We start from the raw sequence: 21,445 nt of genomic DNA, 5'->3' as shown, positions 1-21,445 counted from the left end.
CTTACTCTTCATATCAAGCGAGATAACACACTATTTTGCATCAGGTCTTAGGCTGAAATAGGTGCACTTTAGGGGCAACAGGTGCAATTATTTTCCTCTTTCCTCTGCGCATATTAATGCATCTGGAGGTCTGAAGGGATTTTAAAAGCTTTCAAACATTACCAGCGGAATTTAAGGTGGATTGCATGCAGCCTTGGCTCTATAAAAATGCATCCCCGTTCAGAGATGGTGCATTTCGCCTCATTAGTATCATTCTTTATTAAATAACAACAACAATAATATTACAGTCTGTGTGGCTGTAATTATCCATCCATCCTCAACAGGCTCACACCGTGGCCTTACCTCCTCCAGCACATTCACTGTATTCCTGCAGCTCTGCATTCGGGTGGTGAAGCTGGATGTTGTCGGGGAATTGTAATCCTCTGTTGTCTCCGAGAGAAACTCGGACACCGATATTTGATCCGGCATCCTTTAACTGTGAGGGGGTAAATGCCCACAGGAGGGTTGGCGATGAATGCTCAGAAAGACAAAACCATGTAAGATTTAAAAATAGATAGAAAGCACGATGGGGGGACTGTACGGCCGATGGAAAGGCTAAGCCGATTTTTCCCCTGCAAAACTGCGTTAAACTATCGAGATGATTAAGACGTGTCTTCTTCTCCTGTGACTTCTCAAATGACTTCACTGTTCCCCAAGGGCCCACGGCAGGAGGGAATTTACCAAATATTTGCAGGCTGGGTCCCCCTCTCGATGTGTATTTAAAGCGAGAAGATGTCTAAAAGCGACACATTTATAAATAGTGTCACTCTGCGTCTAACTAAACCACGGAGGGAAAAGCGGCGTAAAGAATAGCGGATGCCCTCATTATGCTCTACAGATGTGCAAAAAGCCGCTTGTCGTCAAAACCGCGCGACGTTACCAGGCTCGGTTTAAATTTTATCATAGTCCACGGTCTGCCGAGTTCGTCTGGTACTTTGGTCCCGTTTTCTTCTGTCGTAGTTTAAGGGTTTTTTAAAAGCTAAACGCTGCCGCAGACACATTCACTGCCACTCTCTCCTGCGCTCGGAGCTGCTCAGAAGCGCTGTCAAGCTTGCGCTGAGACAAAGCGCGTCTTCCTGGCAGTAATTTCAATATAAAACACCAGCTAACGCTTTTACATTACGTAAATGCATTTTTAATGAATGGAAAAGACTATATATATATATATAAGGCGGTAAGCTTAAAACGTCTAAATATGTGTTTAAGAGACAGATAAGCACAAAAATAATATTTATCATCCATTTTTGTTCAGATTGTTGTCAGTAGAGCTGACGATAGCTTGATTTTTCTATCGTGAATTTTCAGTGTACTAATATAAAACGTATCATAGCGGCTAGTAAGCATTTATAAGGGGAAATGTGTTCGTGTCACATGATTTTTATACTTTTATTTTGAAATTATATTCTACAATATCCGTTTTTTCTGTCCATAAACTGAATGTTTTACAAATATCTCTCCCGCCCACCTCGCCTGGTTGACTAGGACGGGGGGCTGCTGTACGCATGCGTGATCTGGACTTAGTAACTGCAGAATGGTCAATCGGTGTAGCTGTAGGCCTGAAAGGGAAAAGAAATATGTCCACAAACACACGAGTAATTTTTATTTTATGGGATGTTTTTATTCTTGGGTAATATTTTGTAGACTAGAAACCCATCTAAGCACTGTAGGTTCACTTAGCTGCCATCAAAGGTGGAAAAATCGCCAGTTGACTTGATGTCCTTTGGGTTTCCAGTACAGTATTTTTCAGTTTAATTTCAGGATTTGCTCAGTAGCAGCTTTTTAAGTTCACTTACGATTTAGTATCAGCAAATATGTCATTGCATTATTTCCCTAATGCTAGTATTGCTCTGTGGTCCTTGTTCTCGGTTTTTCTTGTAGTTTAGCTTGTTAACTGTCACCTGGGGAAAATGACTAGTGTTACAATGGTTTTTCAGGGAAATGTGTGTCAGTTTGAAGGTCATCTGTTTGAATATAAAGGTAGGATTAATGTAATAGAGCATGGTAGACATTTTGCTATTATTTTTATCTGCATAATGTTTGAGGCAATGACACTGATTCCCAGCCATCCCAGGATGACTAAATAGGCCCACTAGGTACAGGTCCACGGGGCCATGATCGGGGGGTTCTGGTCCAGAGGACTGCACTGGTTACAAAACACATCTGCAAATTAGTCCTCTATCACTTTTCAGGTCATGATGAAAAGGGCAAAGTATAGTCTATTAACTCCATCTAGTTTTTAGTTAGTAATATTGACTTTCACTTCCTTTTTAAAACTGCATAAATCTACTCCATGAAAGTACCTCTGTATGCAGCACAGGGCATATTAAAGCATAAGCAGAAGTACAGATTACATTGATATTGTTTTTTCCCCAAAGTTTCAATCGGGAAAGCCCTCCTTAGTCTCTGGTATACAAACCCAAACACGAAGCGCCACCTTGTGGGCATGATTTTGAGTTGATATATATATATATATACGTATATAATTTAAAATGAAAGCAAATTTTTATAGTCACAGATCAAAAGGAAAGAACACATAGTGTTCATATGTGCATAATGGGAATAATCCATATATTGACTCAAACATTTATATACAATAACTTCCATTTGCAGCCACAAAGGTAGGTGTACTTAGCTTTTGCCCCACTGTTTCTTCATTTTGGCTTTTTGTGTGACTGTGACACGATGTATTGTGTGTAGTATGTCACGTCTTGCTGTTCATCTGAGGTTATACTAAAAAGTGTTATTTTTATATTATATCATAATGTGTAAAGCCTTAGAAATGAAATACTTCATTTCTTATGTATTTTTATCACGACTGTCTTATTTTTTACTTTGTTGTAATCCCTCCGTTTATTTCTTGGTGTGTGCTCCATGCAGTAGTAATATCAACTTAAACTGAAAGTTTACTGAAAACGTTTTATTTTGGTTTTATTTTTTTAAGCGCTGACCGGAAGTTCTGTTTGTGACATCTGCGGAAAACGTTAGCTAACTAGCTAGCTCATAATAATAAGGTGCGAGGCAGGCAAGGGAAGATTACTGTCGCTTTTAAGGGGTTTCGGATCATTTTTAAGAACCAGAAGACAGGAAACAGGGTGGATACGGTCCCGGAGGGCGTGGACACGCGTGTCATTTCTCTTAAAGCTGCCCTTTACGTGCTGCGGAACAAGCAACAAGCTGTGCTCAGACTGAATGGCCGAGGGCTTCTCAGGTAACTAATGTGCAGTTTTAATAACAGTGACTCACAGGAACCTGAAGCAGCCTAAACCGACTCTTAAATCACTCTGAAGTACTGACTTTAGCAGCTTCGCTAACAGTTACACACTCTCTTGCTAGTTGTGTTAGCTGGACAACCTTAAGCAGCCTAAACATAAACTTTTAGCTGACGCAGTTTTCTGTTCACTTGCTCTGGGTTGCTAATGTTAGCTTAGCATCTCCGAGTGATCGTGCAGTTCGTGAATGAGGTAACGACACGTGACAGCCGGGGAACTTTGAAAGGCAATAGCACGCCAGATGACGGTACGCGTTGCTATCCATAAAATCGAGAGCTGTCATGCTAATTTCAAACTCCATAGTTTCATTACTTGTACATATACTGACCTTAAGGTTTTAAATTGCACATAAGAACAGATCGTCCCCATATAGTTAAGGCATAGAGTCTGGGTTTACTCTACTCAACAGAACTCTTGATTTTGGCCATTTGACATACCGAAATGTATTTTAGGGTTTCATAAACAAAACTGTATTGCAAACCACAAAAAATGGTCATGATAATTTTACACCGGCGGGTGCAAACATTTTTCCACATGCAGGAAAAAAAATCTGTCTATAACATTATTTGCTCAGGGCAAAATGTTATTGCACTCTTTATTTGTCCTATGCAATTTAAAATGTCATCTCATAAGTAAATAGATCACAACGATCCCCGAAATTCTTGCAAAATGACAATAAATGATGTTGTCCTGCCTAGTTTAAAGTTTTAAGTGTTTTTGCTCTAAATATATTTGATGTTGCTCATAACTTGGTTCTGTTTTCTTGTTGCAGACCCACCTGACCTCAATCCAGATCTGACGCAACATCAAACGTCACATCAGCACAAACCCAGAAGAGGCCGACCCAGACACAGCAATGACAGACACCTCAGTAACAACAGTAATGAGACCTGTCATCAGTATGGACCCTTTAATCAGGGCACTAATCCCCCTTTTAGCCATAGATCAAATTATGAAGATCATCATCGTCCTCCTTACCAAGGAGGAGATGAAGGCAGAAGGCGAGGCAGAGGAAGAGGATGGAGAGAAGGGAACAGAGGAGGTTCTGTGCCATGGCGGCAAAGACCTGGAGGTGATCCATACGGTGGCAGCAACAGATACATGAGTGGTGTCCATGCTTTTGCACATCCCATGGGTGGTGCTGATGGACCCAACTGGCGGCGAGGAAGTGCAAACAGGGATACGGAACAAACTAATGAGGACCAGGATGCCCAGGCTAAAAAACCAAGGAAGTTTAGTCAGGAGCAGCGAAAGGGAGAACATAATGGCAGTTGGAAGGAGAACAACACCACAGTGGAGGATCAAAGGAAGAGAGAAGACTCAGAGTCCCAACATGACAATAATCAGAGGAAACACACTGACCCAAAGCGACGGCAAGGACCAATCAAACCACCCAAACAACCATCACAAGAGGAGCCAGGCTCAGAGAAGGGAGCCAGTGGCCAAGATGACTCTGATCAGGGGCGAGCATCTCAGGATTCTGCAGGCAAAGGTGGAAGAGGCTCAGGAGGGAATGCTCCCCTTCAGGCCAGAGGGGGGAGAAGAGCAAACTATCAAAACTACAAACCTGGTCAGAGGAGCTGGAACAAGATGCCAAAGAGCAAAGAGACGCAGACAGGTTTGACTCTTACTTCTGTAAAATGTTGTCTGGCAATCAAATTCCCCAACTTATTTTACATTTCTATCAACGTTTTACATTTTTATATTGTTACTGTTTTGTCAGACACAAAATGTTTAATCAGAATTTATTGATTTATTTTTTTTAGGAAACCTGGTTTCCTAACAAACTAACATAAGTTAGTTCAAATTTCCCCGTATTTTGCTGTTAAGTATTTCATATTCACTATATTTGCAGAAAACATTCCTTTTTGGTTGTTTTTGGAGGAATTTTTTTTGTCCCTTTTTAGTAGCTCTAGTTCAGTTAGTTTTAATATTGGGCCTGAAACCAATGTTTAATGTTATGTTTTATTGATTATTTTGTTTGTAAAAAGGCCAGAAAATAATTAAAAATGCAAATCAAGCTCAAAAAAAGCCCAAGCCCATGTTTTATAGTGCTTACTTAGTGTAAAAATCTTAGGATGTTTGAATTATTGATGAGTCTGTCAGTGAACTAAAGGACATACGAGCAGAAAGTTTTGGATAAAGCTCTGTGGGTGGAAACGAAGTATTTGTTGCCATCTTCTGAACCTCTGATCTCTTCCTCTACAGGGTGTCTGATTGAACAGCTGTCGGAGGAGAAATACGAGTGCATGGTGTGCTGTGACGTGATCCGGGTCATGGCGCCGGTGTGGAGCTGTCAGAGCTGCTTCCACGTCTTCCACCTCAACTGCATCAAGAAATGGGCTCGATCGCCAGCCTCACAGGCAGACGGTGCGGCGTGTGGACACAGTGTTTACTCTGTGTGGGAGCATTTTAGTGTAGTCTGTGTACTCAGCATAGCGAGCTCCTAACAGTGGCTGGTACTCGGTGTTCAGGGATGGTCACTGTGACGGTAACTCGTGCAGTGAAATTCCTGCTGCTTCTGCAGTGCATTGTGTTACACTGAAAACGGAGAGGCCAAGTGGATTTCTGTTATTGTTCCCATTATGAATCTGCGCTATACAATACAACACGTCACCTTCTGTCCTTCATCATAGGAAAAAAATATAGAAAAAATCTTTTAAGCTACATTTAAGGCTAAGTGATTTTTACTTTAGTGCCACAGATGACTGTACTGGGAAAGCACATCCTTCCCAGAGGGTGACCCTTTCATTCAGCGTTATGCAGAAAGGAAAAATGGATGCATGTATGTTAAAGTTCAGCTTTTTGTATCAGATTCAGCTGAAGGTTGGCGCTGTCCAGCCTGCCAGAATGTTTCAATGAAACACCCGACCTCCTACACTTGCTTCTGTGGTGAGTATTTGTTTAATTCGAGCATAGATATACACCACTGCTGAGAAATGGTGATGAACTTGCTCTCAGGTTAGACGATTTAATGAAATTGTTATCATATCCCACTGACTCCTTCCCAAAGCTTCGTTACGTTAAGTTTGCCACAGAGAGTGATGGGAAGAGTTGTTCCGTTTGTTTCATTGGCAGGTAAAGTGACAAACCCTGAGTGGCAGCGTACTGAGATTCCCCACAGCTGCGGTGACATGTGTGGGAAGAAGAGAAGTGGAGTGGACTGCAACCACCCCTGCAATATGTGAGCCTTAAAAACACAAGAAAGCTGCTTCTAGCTTCAAATTACGTTATTAAAAGACGGTAGGGCTTCAGAAGTTCATCGATAACTTTTAAGAATGTATTTCTTTGTGAGGTTTGCTGTGAAACTGTTTTTATTTGATGCAATTTTTAGGTCTACTTGATGGTACACTGTGGGAGCATAAGCTGTTATATTTTAAGAGACAGATTGCATGTATGGGAGATATTTTATTTAAAGTTCACCCCAAACACTCCCTTTGTGGTCATATCTCTAAAAATACTCTTACTCGCCCCACAGACTCGTGAAGCCTTTGACAGACTGTAGTTTCTGACTGAGCTTGTTATTTCATTGCCAATAAATGTATTTTATCTGCATTTGGGGTTGGAGTCCTTGGTAGCAGATGTAAAATAAAATGGAATTCAATTGCAGACAGATTTTATAGATGACTTCAGTGGCTTCATAAACTAGTAACTCTCACTTTGCAGCCATGTTGTTAATGCTTGTGGACATTTATTTTATATATATATATATCTAAATTAATGGGGACTGAGCCATATTTTAAATATGATTCTTTCCTGTCTTACCAGGTTTGGTTAGAGTAACTCGCACACCTGCTGTTCACATTTATACTTCAAACCCGTACGTTAATGTTCTTTGTCTCCTCAGCTTATGCCACCCTGGACCTTGTCCTCAGTGTCCTGCCTTTGCAACGAAATCCTGCATCTGCGGGAAGACGAGGTACTCGACCTCTGATCACATGTGAATCTGTCTTTTTATCCTTTTGGATTTTACTCTAAATATTTCTTAAATTATGTCTCTCAAGTCAACCAGTGCGCTGCGGTCAGGCCACTGTGCTCCAATGTGACAAAGTGTGTGGTGCTGTACTCAACTGTGCTGAACACACCTGTGTGCAGGTGTGCCACAGCGGGACCTGTCAGCCATGCCAGCTGCAAGTTCAGCAGGGTGAGTCTCACTTTGGTGCAGATGAATAGCTGAATTTAGCTTATGGAACATTTTAAATGTAATGAACTCTTTTGCTGTTTTTATGGGCAGTTTGCTTTTGTGGCGTGACCGCACGGGAAGTCCCGTGTGGCACAGATAAAGCAGGATTTGATGGTTCGGGACATTTCTCCTGTGGAAAAATATGTGGGAAGTAAGTCCGACTCTTCAGCGCTAATTCTGCCCATCTAAAGCTTTTATTTTGCTCCTATCACAGCCGCGTGTATTTAACTGCTCTTTTCAGGATGCTAAACTGTGAAGCCCACCGGTGTCAGCAGGCGTGCCATCGTGGCCCGTGCAAGCCGTGCCCGCGCTCACCAAGCCTGGTGAATACGTGTCCCTGCGGTCAGACGCCGCTGACAAAACTCCTGGAGCTGGGCTACTCTGAGCGACGGAGCTGCTCCGATCCCATCCCCTCCTGCGGGAAGACCTGCAACAAACCCCTGGCCTGCGGCTCGAGTGGTGAGAAGAAGTGCTGTTCTGTCATGTCGAAATACTCATAGCATCAGTTAGAATTAGGAAATGATTCGAGCCTCATTAAGATTGCAAAAACAGGATCTGAAAATGTGTGACAGGTGACGCTTTTCAACAATATGCGCTGTGGCAGGAGAAAACAGGTTCTTTTCTGTCATCTGTTTTAAAGTACTATTGATAAAATGGCGATGAAGCTTTTAAAATCCAGAAGAAAGCCGGAGGAAGTTCAATGAGAAAACGGCAAACATCATGTCACTAAAGCTGAATGAATTCCTTGATCTTTCCCCTGTAAAACATCTTGTTTTTTCTTTTTATTCTCAATCTTCAACTGGCTTTTGTTTCTAAAAGAAAGCAACTGCTTTCTTCTCTGTGGCCTGTTGTGGTTGTGCAAACAGGATGTACATCATGTTAGGCCTGTTTTTGTTCTTGCAGCCTGACGTGAGATAATGAACTTGTGTTATTTCAGACATCATCCATCTGTGCGAGAAGCTGTGCCACGAGGGCAGCTGTGGGCCCTGCTCTCTGACCTCAACTATCAGGTGCAGATGTGGCTCCAAGACTAAGGTTTGCAGAAATATCAGCAGCTCTGTTTTTTCTCAGTCCCATATTTTTATTTTATTTTGGAGACACTGATTTGAAAGATTTCTCCTTTACTTTCCAGGAGGTCCCATGTGAGAAAATCCAAAAAGAAGGTGAGGTTTTAATAAATATGAGTATAGCCCACCCTGAGCTGCCGTCCTGTGTTTAAATCCTGACTTTTGTCTTTCCAGAGGAGCTCGTCTTCACTTGCGAGAAGCGCTGCAACAAGAAGCGCTCCTGTGGCCGACACAAGTGTGGGGAGCTTTGTTGTGTGGTGAGTGTTCATTGAATCTGGGTCAGTGTTTTCGACTTTATGCTCTCTGTTCTCACACACACATATACTTTTTTTTTTCTCTTTCCCTGACTGGTTCTGACCCCAATATTTTTGTCTCACCCGAACCAACTAACCATTGTTATTGTCCAGAAGAAAGTGTGTGTTAAACATAATAGCTGTTATCTCAATGAAATGCAACCATGTGACACACATGGCTGGTTTAAGTGAGATGGTCAGTGAATCTCGTCCTAAGTCAGAGCCGCACCCATTCAGCTCTCCTTACATCACTAACAGAGGTGTGTATGTGACACAGAATCATCGTAAACCAGCAGGATTATGTGACAGGTGCAGCAGGGATGTTACAGATATGTTAGTCTGACTTTGTGCCATCTGTAGAAACAAGGTTTGTCTCAGCGGTGGGCAAACCATACCACCAGAAGAGTTATTTTTAAATAGCTCTAGACCCAAAGAGACCTGCAAGGAGCATATTTTGCTTTAAAGTACTTACTTAACCAACCTATTTGTAGTGTTTGGTCTGTTCAACTTAATGGTTTTACCTGCTATAACAACCAGCCCAACCCAACTTTGGGATAAAGAGTATGTCTTCTCTTATCTTCTATATTGTTATTGCTGTGTTGCCTTAATTAAGTATAAATTAGCCAATCAACATTATTAGTAATTGTAATGTTTTTTTGTTTTGTTTTTTTACCACATGTGAACAGCGTAGTGGCCCCACTAATATCTGAAGTGGGCTGGACCAGTGAAACCTCCTTTTTGTCAGTGTAAAGAACTTTAACGACAAATTTATTCCCTGAGATATTTTTAATATCAGAAAAAGAAGCCCAATTTTAAAACTGCAAATGGTGCCAAGCGGGTCATGTTTTAATCTTAGGCAGGCAGATTCTGACTCCCGGGTCCTAATGTTTGACACTCGTGCCCTAGGGAGTCATTAAATGCATATTACTTTCACACTGACTGCAATCGTCAGCTGATAGCAGCCAGTCTGTATTTGATTTATGCATAATTTAGCTTTTTAGTTAACAATTCTTAATTAGATTGAGGGTCTGGCAAATGCAAAGCCGGCAGGAAACATCTCGACACACTCGCTGCCTTTATACAGTCACGGCAAGCACTACAGGAATGACTTGCTGTGTAATTGTCCAACAACATCCAGCTGACAGACGAGCAGTGAGGAGAAACAGCCAGAATAAACAGTAATAAAGGAAATGGGTGGACATTAGTAAGAAGGAAAGAATAGTGAGGATATGTTACTGGGTTGGGATATGACTGAATTTGAAAGCTGACTTGCTTTGTAGCTCTTAATTACTTTGCATCATGCGGAGGTGACTCTACGTTTAAATTTCAGCTTGCAGCAGCCTTCTGATAAGAGTGTTTTTTGAAGCGCGTGAGGTGATGTTAATGTTTTTGTCCGTGTGTTTTCAGAGCGTGGAGCACAAGTGCTCCATGATCTGCGGCTACAAGCTCAACTGTGGCCTCCACCGCTGCCAGGAGCCTTGTCACCGTGGAAACTGTGAACCCTGCTGGCAGTCCAGTGAGTATCGAGTTCACGAGCCAAGTCTCTGAAGTACCACAGATTTATTCTGTCTCACTAATTTGAAGCTTTAGCTGTATTTTGCTTGGCGTTAAGATGCCACGAGTGTGTCACGAGTCCCACTGGGTTTTTAGGTTTTGATGAGCTGACGTGTCACTGCGGGTCCACTGTGCTGTATCCACCCATCCCCTGTGGAACGAAGCCACCCGAGTGCAAAAACGTGTGCACGAGAAGACACGAGTGTGACCACCCAGGTGGGATTTAGCTGTAGCTCCTTACATCAGGGTTATTGTAGTTTGTGTGCTTCCCAGTTAGATTTGAAAATGTTCAGTTTTAGTTCAGTTTTCTTTAGTTTCAGTGACTCAGTCTCAGTAAACATGGCCATCAAAGACTCATTCGTATGTTTTAGATAGTTTTAGTTTAGATAACCTCGGTTCACGCAGCAGCTGTATCGAATAACTGTTAATATGCTCCTGACATTTGCCTCTGATTTAGTGTTTCACAACTGCCACAGTGAGGAGAAATGTCCTCCCTGCACTTACCTCACGCAGAAATGGTGCATGGGAAAGCACGAGGTAATGTTCCCTGAGCCCACTGATGGCACGACTTGTTTCCTGTTTTTGTTCTTGCAACTGAAGCGACACTCTTTTCTCTGACTCACAGCAACGCAGCAACATCCCGTGTCATCTCCAAGACATTTCTTGTGGCCTGATGTGTAATAAAACGCTGCCCTGCGAGACGCACCGCTGCAAACGCATCTGTCACCGGGGAGAGTGCCTGCCAGAAGGCGGCTGCCAGCAGCCCTGCACGCTGCCTCGTCCAGACTGCGGCCACCCGTGCGCTGCTCCCTGTCATAAAGGCAGCAGCTGCCCACGCACCACCTGCACTGCCAAGGTACAGAGCAGTGCCACTGAGAACAGCTGGACTTCCAGTGGCTCAAAAACAGGTTACAGAGTTTGTACAGATGTTCTCTGTCACATCAGGGCTTGGGTTTTTCAGCACATTTTCCCACCATCAAAAGTTCCTCCTCTCTCTAATAACTTATTTCCCTCATGCAAATGTTTAGTGAATAAATTCAGTGTCACATCTGCTCAATAGTCCAGCTGTGAACCTGCTGTTTTTGCATGAAGGCTGAGGACATGTGGCGCGGTGCTGTGTAACTGTCATAAATGGTTAACTTGGAACAAATGATAACACATCAGTGGCAGGCTTCAGACTCCAGAGGGAGGCCATTCACAGCTGCACGAATTCTTCGTGTGAACTGACCTGACCTTTTTTAATTTGCGTATTTGTGCTCTTACAGAAACACTTCTTCTCCAGGGAGGAAGAATCTAATCCTTTGTGTCGTTCGCAGGTTGCGGTACAGTGTGAGTGCGGTCGTAGAAAGGAAACCGTGGCCTGTGCAGAAGCAGCCAATTCATACCAGAGGTCAGCTCTGCTCCCATGTGTTCAGCTTTTTTGTGTGTTTTATTCTAGACCTCGTTTGGCATTTCTCTTTTTGGCGACATGTATATTCTGTTATAGCTGTGAAAAAACCCCTCAGTCTTCAAGCTCCTGTAAAAGCTCAGATTCAAGGAGTTCAGTGTTTTTTGAGGAGCAGCCAATCAGAAGAAAGCTGGCTTAAAGTCAGAGGAGTGTTAAAGAGCTCGTTTCAGACAGTGGATGAGCTGAAGGGCACCACCATGGCCCAGTTTAATAATAAGTAAAGATTATATTAGACTGTGAATGATGCAAAGCTACTAATGTAGCATCTAGGAATAAAATTAGAATTTGAAACGAGCAACATTTATCCGATATTTTTGGTTTTGTTGTGCAGGTATGCTGCCATTGCCATGGCCAGTAAACTTTCGGACATGCAGCTCGGTGACTCCATGGATATCGGCCCGCTGATCTCTAAGAAAGAGCTGAAACAGACGAGGTAGAGTGGTGCAGGGAATTAATGATTTAAAGCTCGAACCAGAGGTGTCAAACTCAAGATGTGAAACATTTGCTGAACAGGATGTTCGAGCTTAATTATTTCAAGATTATTTGAAACAGGCGAGTCCTTATGTGTGATGGCCAAGATGCAGCTCTTGTTTGAAAGTAATTATGTAAATAATTTCCTGGAGAGGGCCAGATTTCGTTCTTTAATCCATTCAGTGGATTACTTTGAACTGCAGCTGAGGTGTGAAAAGCAGTCATCCTAGAAATGCGATGCTTTCTCAGGCTCGAGTGCGATCAAGAGTGCGCCACTTTGGAGAGGAACAGGCGCTTGGCGGAGGCGTTGCAGATCGACTCGTCTTCTGACCCCTTCAACGTTCGCTCCACCTCTGCGTACAGCGACAGCCTCAAAGACGACGCCAGGTCTGATATCTGTTTTACTCCACGGTGACGGTTATGTGACGCCGTGTTTGGGTTAATCTTCAAACTCAGAGGGAGCGCTGCACTGAAACTGCAACTCTGCTCTGCTTGCGTTTCAGAAAAGACATGAAGTTTGTCACAGAGGTGGAAGAGGAGATCAAGAATCTTGTAGAGCTTGCCAATAAGGTACGATCTCTATTTGAGTCTCCTTTTCCTGTTTAGGGGTGAGGTGTTATTTAAGAGCTCTAATGTGATGTAATGCTCCATCTGGTGGAGAATCTGGGAGACTGCTGTAGTCCCAAGTTTTTTAGTGGTGAAGCATTTTACTGAGTCACTCGCATTAGTCAGTATATTTGCATTCAAGTCAGTGCAGCATTAGTACATAATTACCCCATAAAACATTTTGTTTTAAACTGAACTTTAACCCTAAGTTTTTAAATTTTTGAAACTTTAATGATCATTAATATAACATGTATATCATGTTCTTTCTAGTTAATTAATGTCATTTTCTCCGTTTAGCCACGATTTCTTTATATTTTTGTTGTTTGCTGCTAAGGGATATAATTAGTAAAACAGCTGGGCTTTAAGCTTAATGTGAGAAATACCTTATTTATCCCAAACTTTGGTAAAAAGCTGTTAGAGCAGCCAAAACATTAAACACAGACTCTAGCTTAAATAAAGTGGAGTAGACGAATAAAATAAAATGGCATGATGTAACAAAATACCTCAATAATGTACAAACTACAGAGAAGAGAGGAGATAAATTTAAGAAAAGGGAAAAGATAATATGAAATTTAAAAATAGAAGTTTTAATTTGATAAGGTAAAATGTATAAAATAGAGTAAAACACTGTATAATGCATATGGAGCACTTAATAAGTAAACCTTTAATGAAGGTTAAACATAAAAACATAATAATAATAAAAGAAATCAATAAATGGATTAAGTACAATAAGTCTAAAAATAATATATGATGATTTAAAATAAACATGTAAATAAAATGCAAGAAAAGGTCAAAATTAGGAAGAATCTCAATAAAATTCAGTGACATGCTATATAAAAAGTTTCATAAAATACAGTAGGGGGCTTAGTATTAAAAAATTAAAAGAAAACGAAGGTTTAAAAAGTAAAACTATTAAAATACAATAATATGTTATGTTTAAAGTGGCTCTGTTGAGCACACGAGCTCAGTATTGTTGCTTGCCATTTGAAGCAGAAAGTCTGGATTTTTATGGAATGGCTCCTCAAGTCGGATTTCCAACTCAGGAAGTTGGAGAACCCCCACCAACCCCGACTTCACAATCCAAGATGGCAGCAGTGTGTAAATATCAGTAAAAGTGTAAAACCTAGGAGGCAGTAGTAGGTAATGTGTACTATCACAGTGTTTGTGTATTTGTGACTTGCTAAATAAGCTGAGCACTGAGCGCGCTCCATCCAGAGCTGCAGCCGGTGTTTTTAACGGCTTTATCACGAGTGATGGATGAATGGCTCTGGTTTGTTAAGGAGCAAAACAAAAAACTTTTCTTTTACTTATTACAAATGATTGATTATTTGACTTGGTGTCAGCCCGAGGTGGAGACAGTGGCCCTTTACGGCTGTGTCACTAACAGCTTATTTAGCTTCATTATTTTGTGGCCCACTTGTTGTATTTTCAGCTCTTTTGTCACAGTTTCCAAGCTCAAATAAGCGAGTAGGAGACTTCTCGGGCAGGTGGAAACATCTCCACGTATTTATTTATTTCTTCCAGTCCTCTGTGATTCACCGAGGCTCTCTGAGAGACCGACAGTACTGCTTTGATTTCTTTTCCAAAGGACTTGTTTATTACTTAGCTGAGCCTCTTTTTGGAACGACGGGTCATGAATGAAACCTTTTTCTGCCCGGGAGTCAGCTTAGTGAAATGTTTTATCTTATTTTCTCAAGGCATGTTGTGCTGACTTCACTGATTTCATTTTTTGGGCTCTTTCTTCCCTAAAAAAACGAGTTATTAAATCTACTCCTCTGCTTAAATTTTGCTAAAATCCCCTCCAACAGCCCTCTGGCAAAGAAAGCGATTCAGTTTTGTACCAGCTGCTGTTCTCTTTTACTCTGAAAAGTCAGGTCAAATGTGCCTACTGACCCGTCTATAGAAAATAGGCCACGCGTGCACTACTAGCTCAAAAGTACATGGACGCTTCAACTCGTATGTATAGACATTAAGCTGCTGCTGTAACAGCCTCCACTCTTCTCCCTAAACCTTTCACATGATTTTTTTTTGGGACCTGCCTGCAGGGATTTGCTCCCATTCAGCCACAGAAACATCAGATAGGGCGGCACAGATGTTGACAGACATGAACTGGATCACAGGCCAGTTCATCCCAAAGGTTTTGGATCTAAGCCCCCCACCAAATTTAAAAGAAAACAAACACATTTCTTTATGGACGTGACTTTTGGGCGTGAAACAGTCATGTTGAACCAGGAAAAGGCTGAAGGATCCCAAACAGTGAGGACAAGGCTGAAAGTATTTATGAAAGTGATAGATTTGTATCACTTCATACCAGAGGTCAGCTCACAAAACGTGATTTGTACTCACGTTTGTAGTTTGGAGCAAAGTTATTATAGTAAAGTTATATTAAAACAAAATAAAAAGTTTGTCCTCAAATCAGCAAATAAAATAAAAAGTAGAGTGTTTGCTAAAAAAAAAAAATAACAATGAGATAATACTTGAAAAAGTGATTTTAAAAAAAGCAAATCAAATATATGTATTTTGTGATTTATTTATTTATTTATACAAAAACAGACATTAAAAGTTTGCATTGTTTTTAAGATGCATTATATCAACACAAATATAAAAAACAGAAATAAAACAGAAAACGGCATGTACAGTAAAATGGAAACATTGAAGGATGATGACAGTAATAAGACCCATTCCAATGATCAGATGTGTTTTTATTCCCGGTGGCAAAGTGTTTCAAATTTGTGGACCTTTAATTTTAAAAGAGGAACGACCCAAATGTTGTTTTACATTTGGTAACATACAATCTCATTAAATGCTCCCCTTGTGGTTGCAGCTTTACCTGCTAGAGTGACTGAATTGGGGCCATTTAAAAGCCAAGAAAACATGAAAAATCCAAGCGCAGGATGTTTCGCAGCTGGACAGATGTGTTAATGATGTGCTACCCTGTTAGCGAAGGTGCTCCTCTGCCTGTCCGGTAAGCGGTGCAGAGAGTAGTCGGGGTTATCGATGATAGATGACGGTTTGTTCAGCGACATCCTCGCCACCTCTGATTCAACAGCTTGCAGCCAATCGCAGAGCCAGCCTTCCCGATCAGTTAATTCAGTCTACTCGTGATATCAGCAGACCACAGCAAAGTACGCTGAGCTCCCCACAATCGTTATGAAATGGAGCCTGTTAATCCCCTTCTTGTGTACAGCCTGTGCAGGAAATGTCCTTAACTAAACACAACCAGCCCGAGGAGACTGTGGTGCTTGTGAACATCATGTTTGTTGAGACTAGTGTGTCTGTGGGACTGTGAGTCAGCTGCCTTCACTGTGTCTGGACTCTTATACCTGAAGCACTTGCATTTTGCTCCTGAAACACAGACTCCCTGCTTATTAATTCTCAGTTTTGTACATGTAGTACACTGAAACATGCAGGCATCTCTCGGTTCATAAATGCATACTTTCATAGCAGCGTTTGGTTATGCACTATAGATGAAAATATTGGGGGGGAATTTTCCACAGTCGTTAAAAAACAGATTGAGCCGACCTGCTGAGCCTGAGAGAGCATGCTCCAAAAGCACCGTCACCCCTGGATTTCAAAGAAGAGTGTGGAGCATTTGAAAGACCCTGATCACATGATCAGACCAGGCTATTATAGACTGTTATTATAAGGTCACAGCGGGTCCATTATGTAGCTAGTTGTGTAGGGCTTTATATGCAATTAATAAAATCACATGATTAGAGAGGCTGACTGCTGTGGTAAGGTCTCAGCAGGTCATCAGCTGGCACTGAGGTTAGAAGAGGCAGGAAATGGAGGGTGGAGAAAAGCGGTGGAGGTGGTGAAAACGCACTTGAGACAAAAGGCACTGGTGGTCACCGTGGTGATGGGTAGGTCTGGGCTTGTTCCCAAAGAGCCAGGTCTGCTCAGAAAGGTCCAATGCAACAGAGCCATGAAATAAAGTCCAAGCAGGTGTGGAGGTGGAGAACGTGAGCAGTGGTGGAGCTCTGATAGCAAGGAGCATGGACGAAATGGGAGGAGACCCTCCAGCGCAGGGTCACCAGGGCACACTTCCTGTCCAACTTGGCTCTGGACAAGTTTCCGTCTTCTCTGCAGCTGCCCAAAGGCTCTGACAGACAGCCGCTATCTGTGGCATTACGACCAGGTGCTGAAGGCGGTGGCTAAGAGTTTTAGCTTCAGCCATCAGCACCAGCAAACACCATCATGATTTAAAGAAGACTATATCCTTTGTGAAACCTGCTGTTTTCCTGTTTCTTTACTCTTTGCCGCTCAACTACTCACACTCGCTCTCTCTATTTTCTCGGCCGTCTTCAGCAGACAGTTCAACTTTTTCACCTGTTTTCAACTCATGATTTCCACTACACGGCATTTTCCCAGGAAATGTAACTTTTTCTAGTCTCACAATAAATGTTTGATTTTTGCAGTGTTTCCTAAATGAATGAAAGAAGCTTCGAAATGTGAGATTTTAAAAATTCAAATGCTGCTCAGAAATAATACCAAGGTTCTTAGCAGGAGATATATTTCTTTAATTAACAGGGATAGCGCCTGTTAATGGACATCAGAAACTATCAGATGTGAACGGGCCAGACTGAAGCAAAACTGCTCCCAGCCCAGGTCAGATCAGACTTCAGTGAACAAATATGTACAGGAACACAACAAAAACGTCACACAGAAGTGAGTTATAAGTGGTCACAGACCTGCTCTTTACTGCTATTGGTAATAATGACGGTGAGGGGGTGGATATAAGGACTAACATACACAGACACACCACTAAAAATAAACCCCAAAACTAAATTAAGCGCCAGATTAGACTTTTCTTTGTTTGCCTCGTTTCTGTCTTGTGACACTTAAAACAAAGCAGTGTTATTTAAGGCCTGAAGAAGAGATAAGAAACCAAAACAACAATCAAAGAAAGTCTGGTAAAATAAAAAAAATCTGTATTTGTGATTCTTCCCTGTCATCTTGTGACCGCAGACTTGAGCTGCGACCTTTTAGAGGTGCCCGACATCACCACGAATGCGGCTTTGTAGCTGAAATGCAACTAAACATGCGAAAATCGAGCATGACCGTAGCCTTATGAAGCATCCGTTTCTGCAGGGAAAGCAGTCGAAGAGGAGCCACTGTTTCCCGCCGATGAACCGAGAGCATCGGAAGGTCATCCACGAGCTGGCCGAGGTCTACGGCGTGGAGAGCGTGAGCTACGATAACGAGCCCAAACGCAACGTGGTCATCACGGCTCACAAGTGAGAGCGCGACCAAATATACGAGCGCCGTTATCATAGATGAGAAATGCGGTAATCGTGGAGTCGAGGATGTGCCTGTGTATCTTGTTTTGTTTTTCTCGCCCAGGGGGAAGTCGGCCTGCCCGAACTCAACCCTGACTTCACTGATAGAGCGAGAGACAGCTGCACGGGCTCCTCCTCCCATCGCTCATATCAAACAGCACAGCAGCAAGTAAGTGTTAATCTGTGGTTAGAGAGACTCTTCTATACGACTCCAAAAATGTCCTTAAACAACACTCGGAGACGGACTGTCTTACTTTCATGCTGCTGTTTGTTAGTGTCTTTCGCTGCCTGCTTGTGATTCTTCTTTTTGTGTTTTCTCATCAATTAATCTCCCGCCAGGTCTGCCGGTGGAAGCACCTGGTCGAAGATGGTTAAAGAAGAGCCCGCGATCGATTATTTTGACGTCCAGGACTGAAAGTAAAAACAAATCTTCTGCCAAAAAGTCCAAAACTCGTTTCATTTGCATTCATCTGAGACCAATAATCATAATTTCTCTGGCTTCTTGTTGATAAAAAATAAATGTGTTTGGAAATATTTCAAAGCTGCAATGGTCTCTGGGGAACTCTCACTCTTGTTATATCTGGGAGGGTGAATTGAGCCCTTGAATTTTGACATTAAAGTCCATGAAGACTTTCCCTGTTTGAAAAGCTCCTGCGTGTTTTCTTTGCCTCCCTGGTATGCGTTTTAATAAAAAGCGAATTCTTCCCTATTTAATGGGTGCAGATGTTGATATGAAATTTAATACATCGGCTCCAGAATATCTCCGATGTCCACGTTAGGTGCTCTATCGCTTACTCAGGGTTAAGTCTGTATGGCAGGGATGTGTTGTTGTTCTTTCTGCAAAGCTTCAGGAGGGCGAGTGGGTAAGAGTCAGTGGGCTGCATTGCATAAAGAAAGCTTTGCTCCAAACACAACTATGACCCAGATGTGGCGCTGCACTTTGTGAAAACTCTTCCTGGGTAAAACGTGAAGGCACTCGGAGGTCGAGCTGATGCAGCAGGATGTGTGTCGTAGATGAGATGAGAGCGTAGATCCTGTTCTCCAGCTAATGGACTGTTTCACCCACTGCTGCGGCCTGTGAGGTTAGGACGCTGAGTCAGGCAGACTCCAGCACTGAGTGGACACTACAGGATGGACAGCTACTCGCACACTCTGTGTTTGCCGACTTAAAGGTTCTCATTGATTAAGGCCTCTCCTCTCTATAGGTACATGCTAATGGATTTCAGGATACTAACCAGCTTTCTGTACAGATGTTCTCATTTTATTTTATCACCTTTATTTAAGCAGGAAATCCCACTGAGGTCAAATCTCTTCCACAGTGGAGACCTGGCAGCCGCATAAATAAACACAACATGACAACTCACATTTTCTCCATAACTATATTTGTTTAAATTCAATATCTTTTTTCTTGTAAGGGCTTTTCAAGATTTTTTGCATCAATGACATTTGGAAAATACACATTTAAGTGTTTACTTCTACACATGTTGTCAAATTGGTGCATAAACAATGACTTTTAACACATTTAGAAATGAAGGACGCTCACGAGATGAATAAATGTTCCTTTAATGTTAGTAAGCAAGTGGGAGAAGATCTGTTGCTGTTGTTTATAATTTATACTCTAGTTTTTTTGTAAATTTATGCTTATCCAACAAAATCTTTAAATCAAAATCTCAGATTATTAACTGAAAGTTGTTTTTGTCCGGTTTTTTTGTTGTTGTCAGTTTCAAGTTATCTTCTCAGCGTTTTAAATTTGTCTCAGACCAACCCCGAGTTAGCGTTATTAAGTTTTGTGAAAATGACCTGAAATTTTGAGTTGCAGATGTCAAAATAAATAAATAACCCCAGTGCGTAATATTAATGTACAATGGTATATTTACTGATGAGAGATTTTTAATGAAGTGGTCAGAGCAAGACTGTCCTGGGTTTGAATCCACCGCCTGGCTCTGTGCAGTCCAGCTTCCTCCCACAGTCCAGAAACATCCATGTTTCATTAACTGGACCTAACTGGTTCGAAATTGGCCAATGGGTGATAACGGGTAATTTATGTGTTAACTTTACTACTCTGAGTCAAATTAGTACTCATTCACTGACAAAATTCAACATTTAGATATTTGAACAAGTGGAGTGTGGTTTCATGATGTTGCTCTTTACATTTTTCACTTGTCCACTTCAGCAGCACCTGCATACACCAAACTATTCAATTATTTTTTTCAGGTTTCAAGGTTATTCATTTATATAGCACTTTTAAAAACAACAGTTGTTGACAAAAGTGATTCCTTTCAATCCTGAAGGTTTCTTTTTTTTCTTAGAAACACAGCAGGAATAGACTTTTTCTGGCAGTTGTCTGTATTTCGTGATTCATGAAGTGATAAAAAGATATTCCTAATATGTCAGCAAATACCCCTTTTCCACATAAGTGCCAGTGTTCAATCTAGAACTGGTTCCATGCATCCTTAGCCTTAAAAGGACCATTACCAGTGCCAGAAACCTGGCACCAGCAGACTGCTGGGCCACATAGTTAAAACCACTGACACCAGTAGCTATGGGAGAGGCTGCGGATTCAGGTCACAGATGATTTTCTTTACCCTGCTCCATAATAACCAGGACTCAGGCAGAACTGCTGCTAAATATAAAACTATATTATTTATGCTGGCTTTATCCACTTTATGCAAACGAGTGCATATTTACACAGACAGTCCCCAATCTGCAGACACAATTCTGATTTTTGCACGCATTTCTAGTTTTGTTTAAATCATTTTTCATGAATATTTTACAGCTCAAATGAAGCTAGTAGAACAAAACGTTTGGTAATAATTACACAGAAAGTCCAATATTATAAAGAATCAAGTTCAAAAGTCAGAGGTAAGAGCCGGACAATGAGCTGCCACAGTATATCCACCACATGTGTTATAAATCTGGCTCATTTCATTCATAAATCTTCACTCTGGCACTAAAAAAATGTGTGAAGTGATAACTTGTGACTGCCGCGTGAAGCATTAGTAAATTATCCATTAAAGCAGCAATTAGCCACAACTTAACAGCCTCTTTATCGACGGATCCTCATTAGAAAGTGGAACAGATCTCTCGGTTAGGGAGCTGGTGGTGCTGCTGCTCCTTTGTTGCTGTAGTGCACCGGGTTTATCCCCCCCCCCTCCTCCCGCCTCCCTCCCTTTTGTTCCTGCACTGCATTTACATGTACAGCATGTGTTTGGAGCAGGATAACCTCAAATCATTTCA

At 41.8% G+C, this 21,445-nt stretch overlaps 2 protein-coding genes across 8 annotated transcripts in view; one reads left to right on the top strand and one right to left on the bottom strand.

Moving 5' to 3' along the window:
* Positions 1 to 1,094, bottom strand: part of asap1b (ArfGAP with SH3 domain, ankyrin repeat and PH domain 1b) — an 80,621-nt gene extending 79,527 nt beyond the window's left edge. For all 6 annotated transcript variants that reach the window (XM_042220976.1, XM_042220979.1, XM_042220978.1 and 3 more), the window contains exon 1: positions 343 to 1,094. In XM_042220976.1, coding sequence (XP_042076910.1) covers positions 343 to 468 — 126 coding nt within the window. In that variant the 5' untranslated portion in view covers positions 469 to 1,094. The remainder of the gene's footprint in view (positions 1 to 342) is intronic.
* Positions 1,095 to 2,986: 1,892 nt separating this feature from the next.
* Positions 2,987 to 18,855, top strand: nfx1 (nuclear transcription factor, X-box binding 1). Of its 2 annotated transcripts, XM_005922532.2 has the most exons (23): positions 2,987 to 3,247; positions 4,081 to 4,926; positions 5,517 to 5,678; positions 6,123 to 6,200; positions 6,387 to 6,492; positions 7,156 to 7,227; positions 7,313 to 7,452; positions 7,543 to 7,642; positions 7,733 to 7,950; positions 8,429 to 8,526; positions 8,624 to 8,654; positions 8,733 to 8,815; positions 10,259 to 10,367; positions 10,502 to 10,621; positions 10,863 to 10,942; positions 11,031 to 11,261; positions 11,722 to 11,795; positions 12,184 to 12,285; positions 12,573 to 12,710; positions 12,827 to 12,893; positions 18,021 to 18,166; positions 18,273 to 18,377; positions 18,548 to 18,855. In XM_005922532.2, exons 1-23 carry the CDS (start codon positions 3,229 to 3,231, stop codon positions 18,621 to 18,623), a joined length of 3,201 nt encoding a protein of 1,066 aa, XP_005922594.1. In that variant the 5' UTR covers positions 2,987 to 3,228; the 3' UTR covers positions 18,624 to 18,855. The 2 variants fall into 2 exon arrangements, with proteins under 2 accessions (XP_005922594.1, XP_005922595.1); XM_005922533.2 differs by lacking the exon at positions 18,548 to 18,855 and having other exon boundaries at positions 18,273 to 18,381.
* The last annotated feature ends 2,590 nt before the right edge of the window (positions 18,856 to 21,445 follow it).

The sequence above is a fragment of the Haplochromis burtoni genome, unplaced genomic scaffold (genome assembly GCF_018398535.1).
Source record: "Haplochromis burtoni strain Fernald_Lab_line unplaced genomic scaffold, NCSU_Asbu1 Contig_58, whole genome shotgun sequence".
NCBI lineage: Eukaryota > Metazoa > Chordata > Actinopteri > Cichliformes > Cichlidae > Haplochromis > Haplochromis burtoni.
This window is presented reverse-complemented; position numbering and strand designations above follow the sequence as displayed.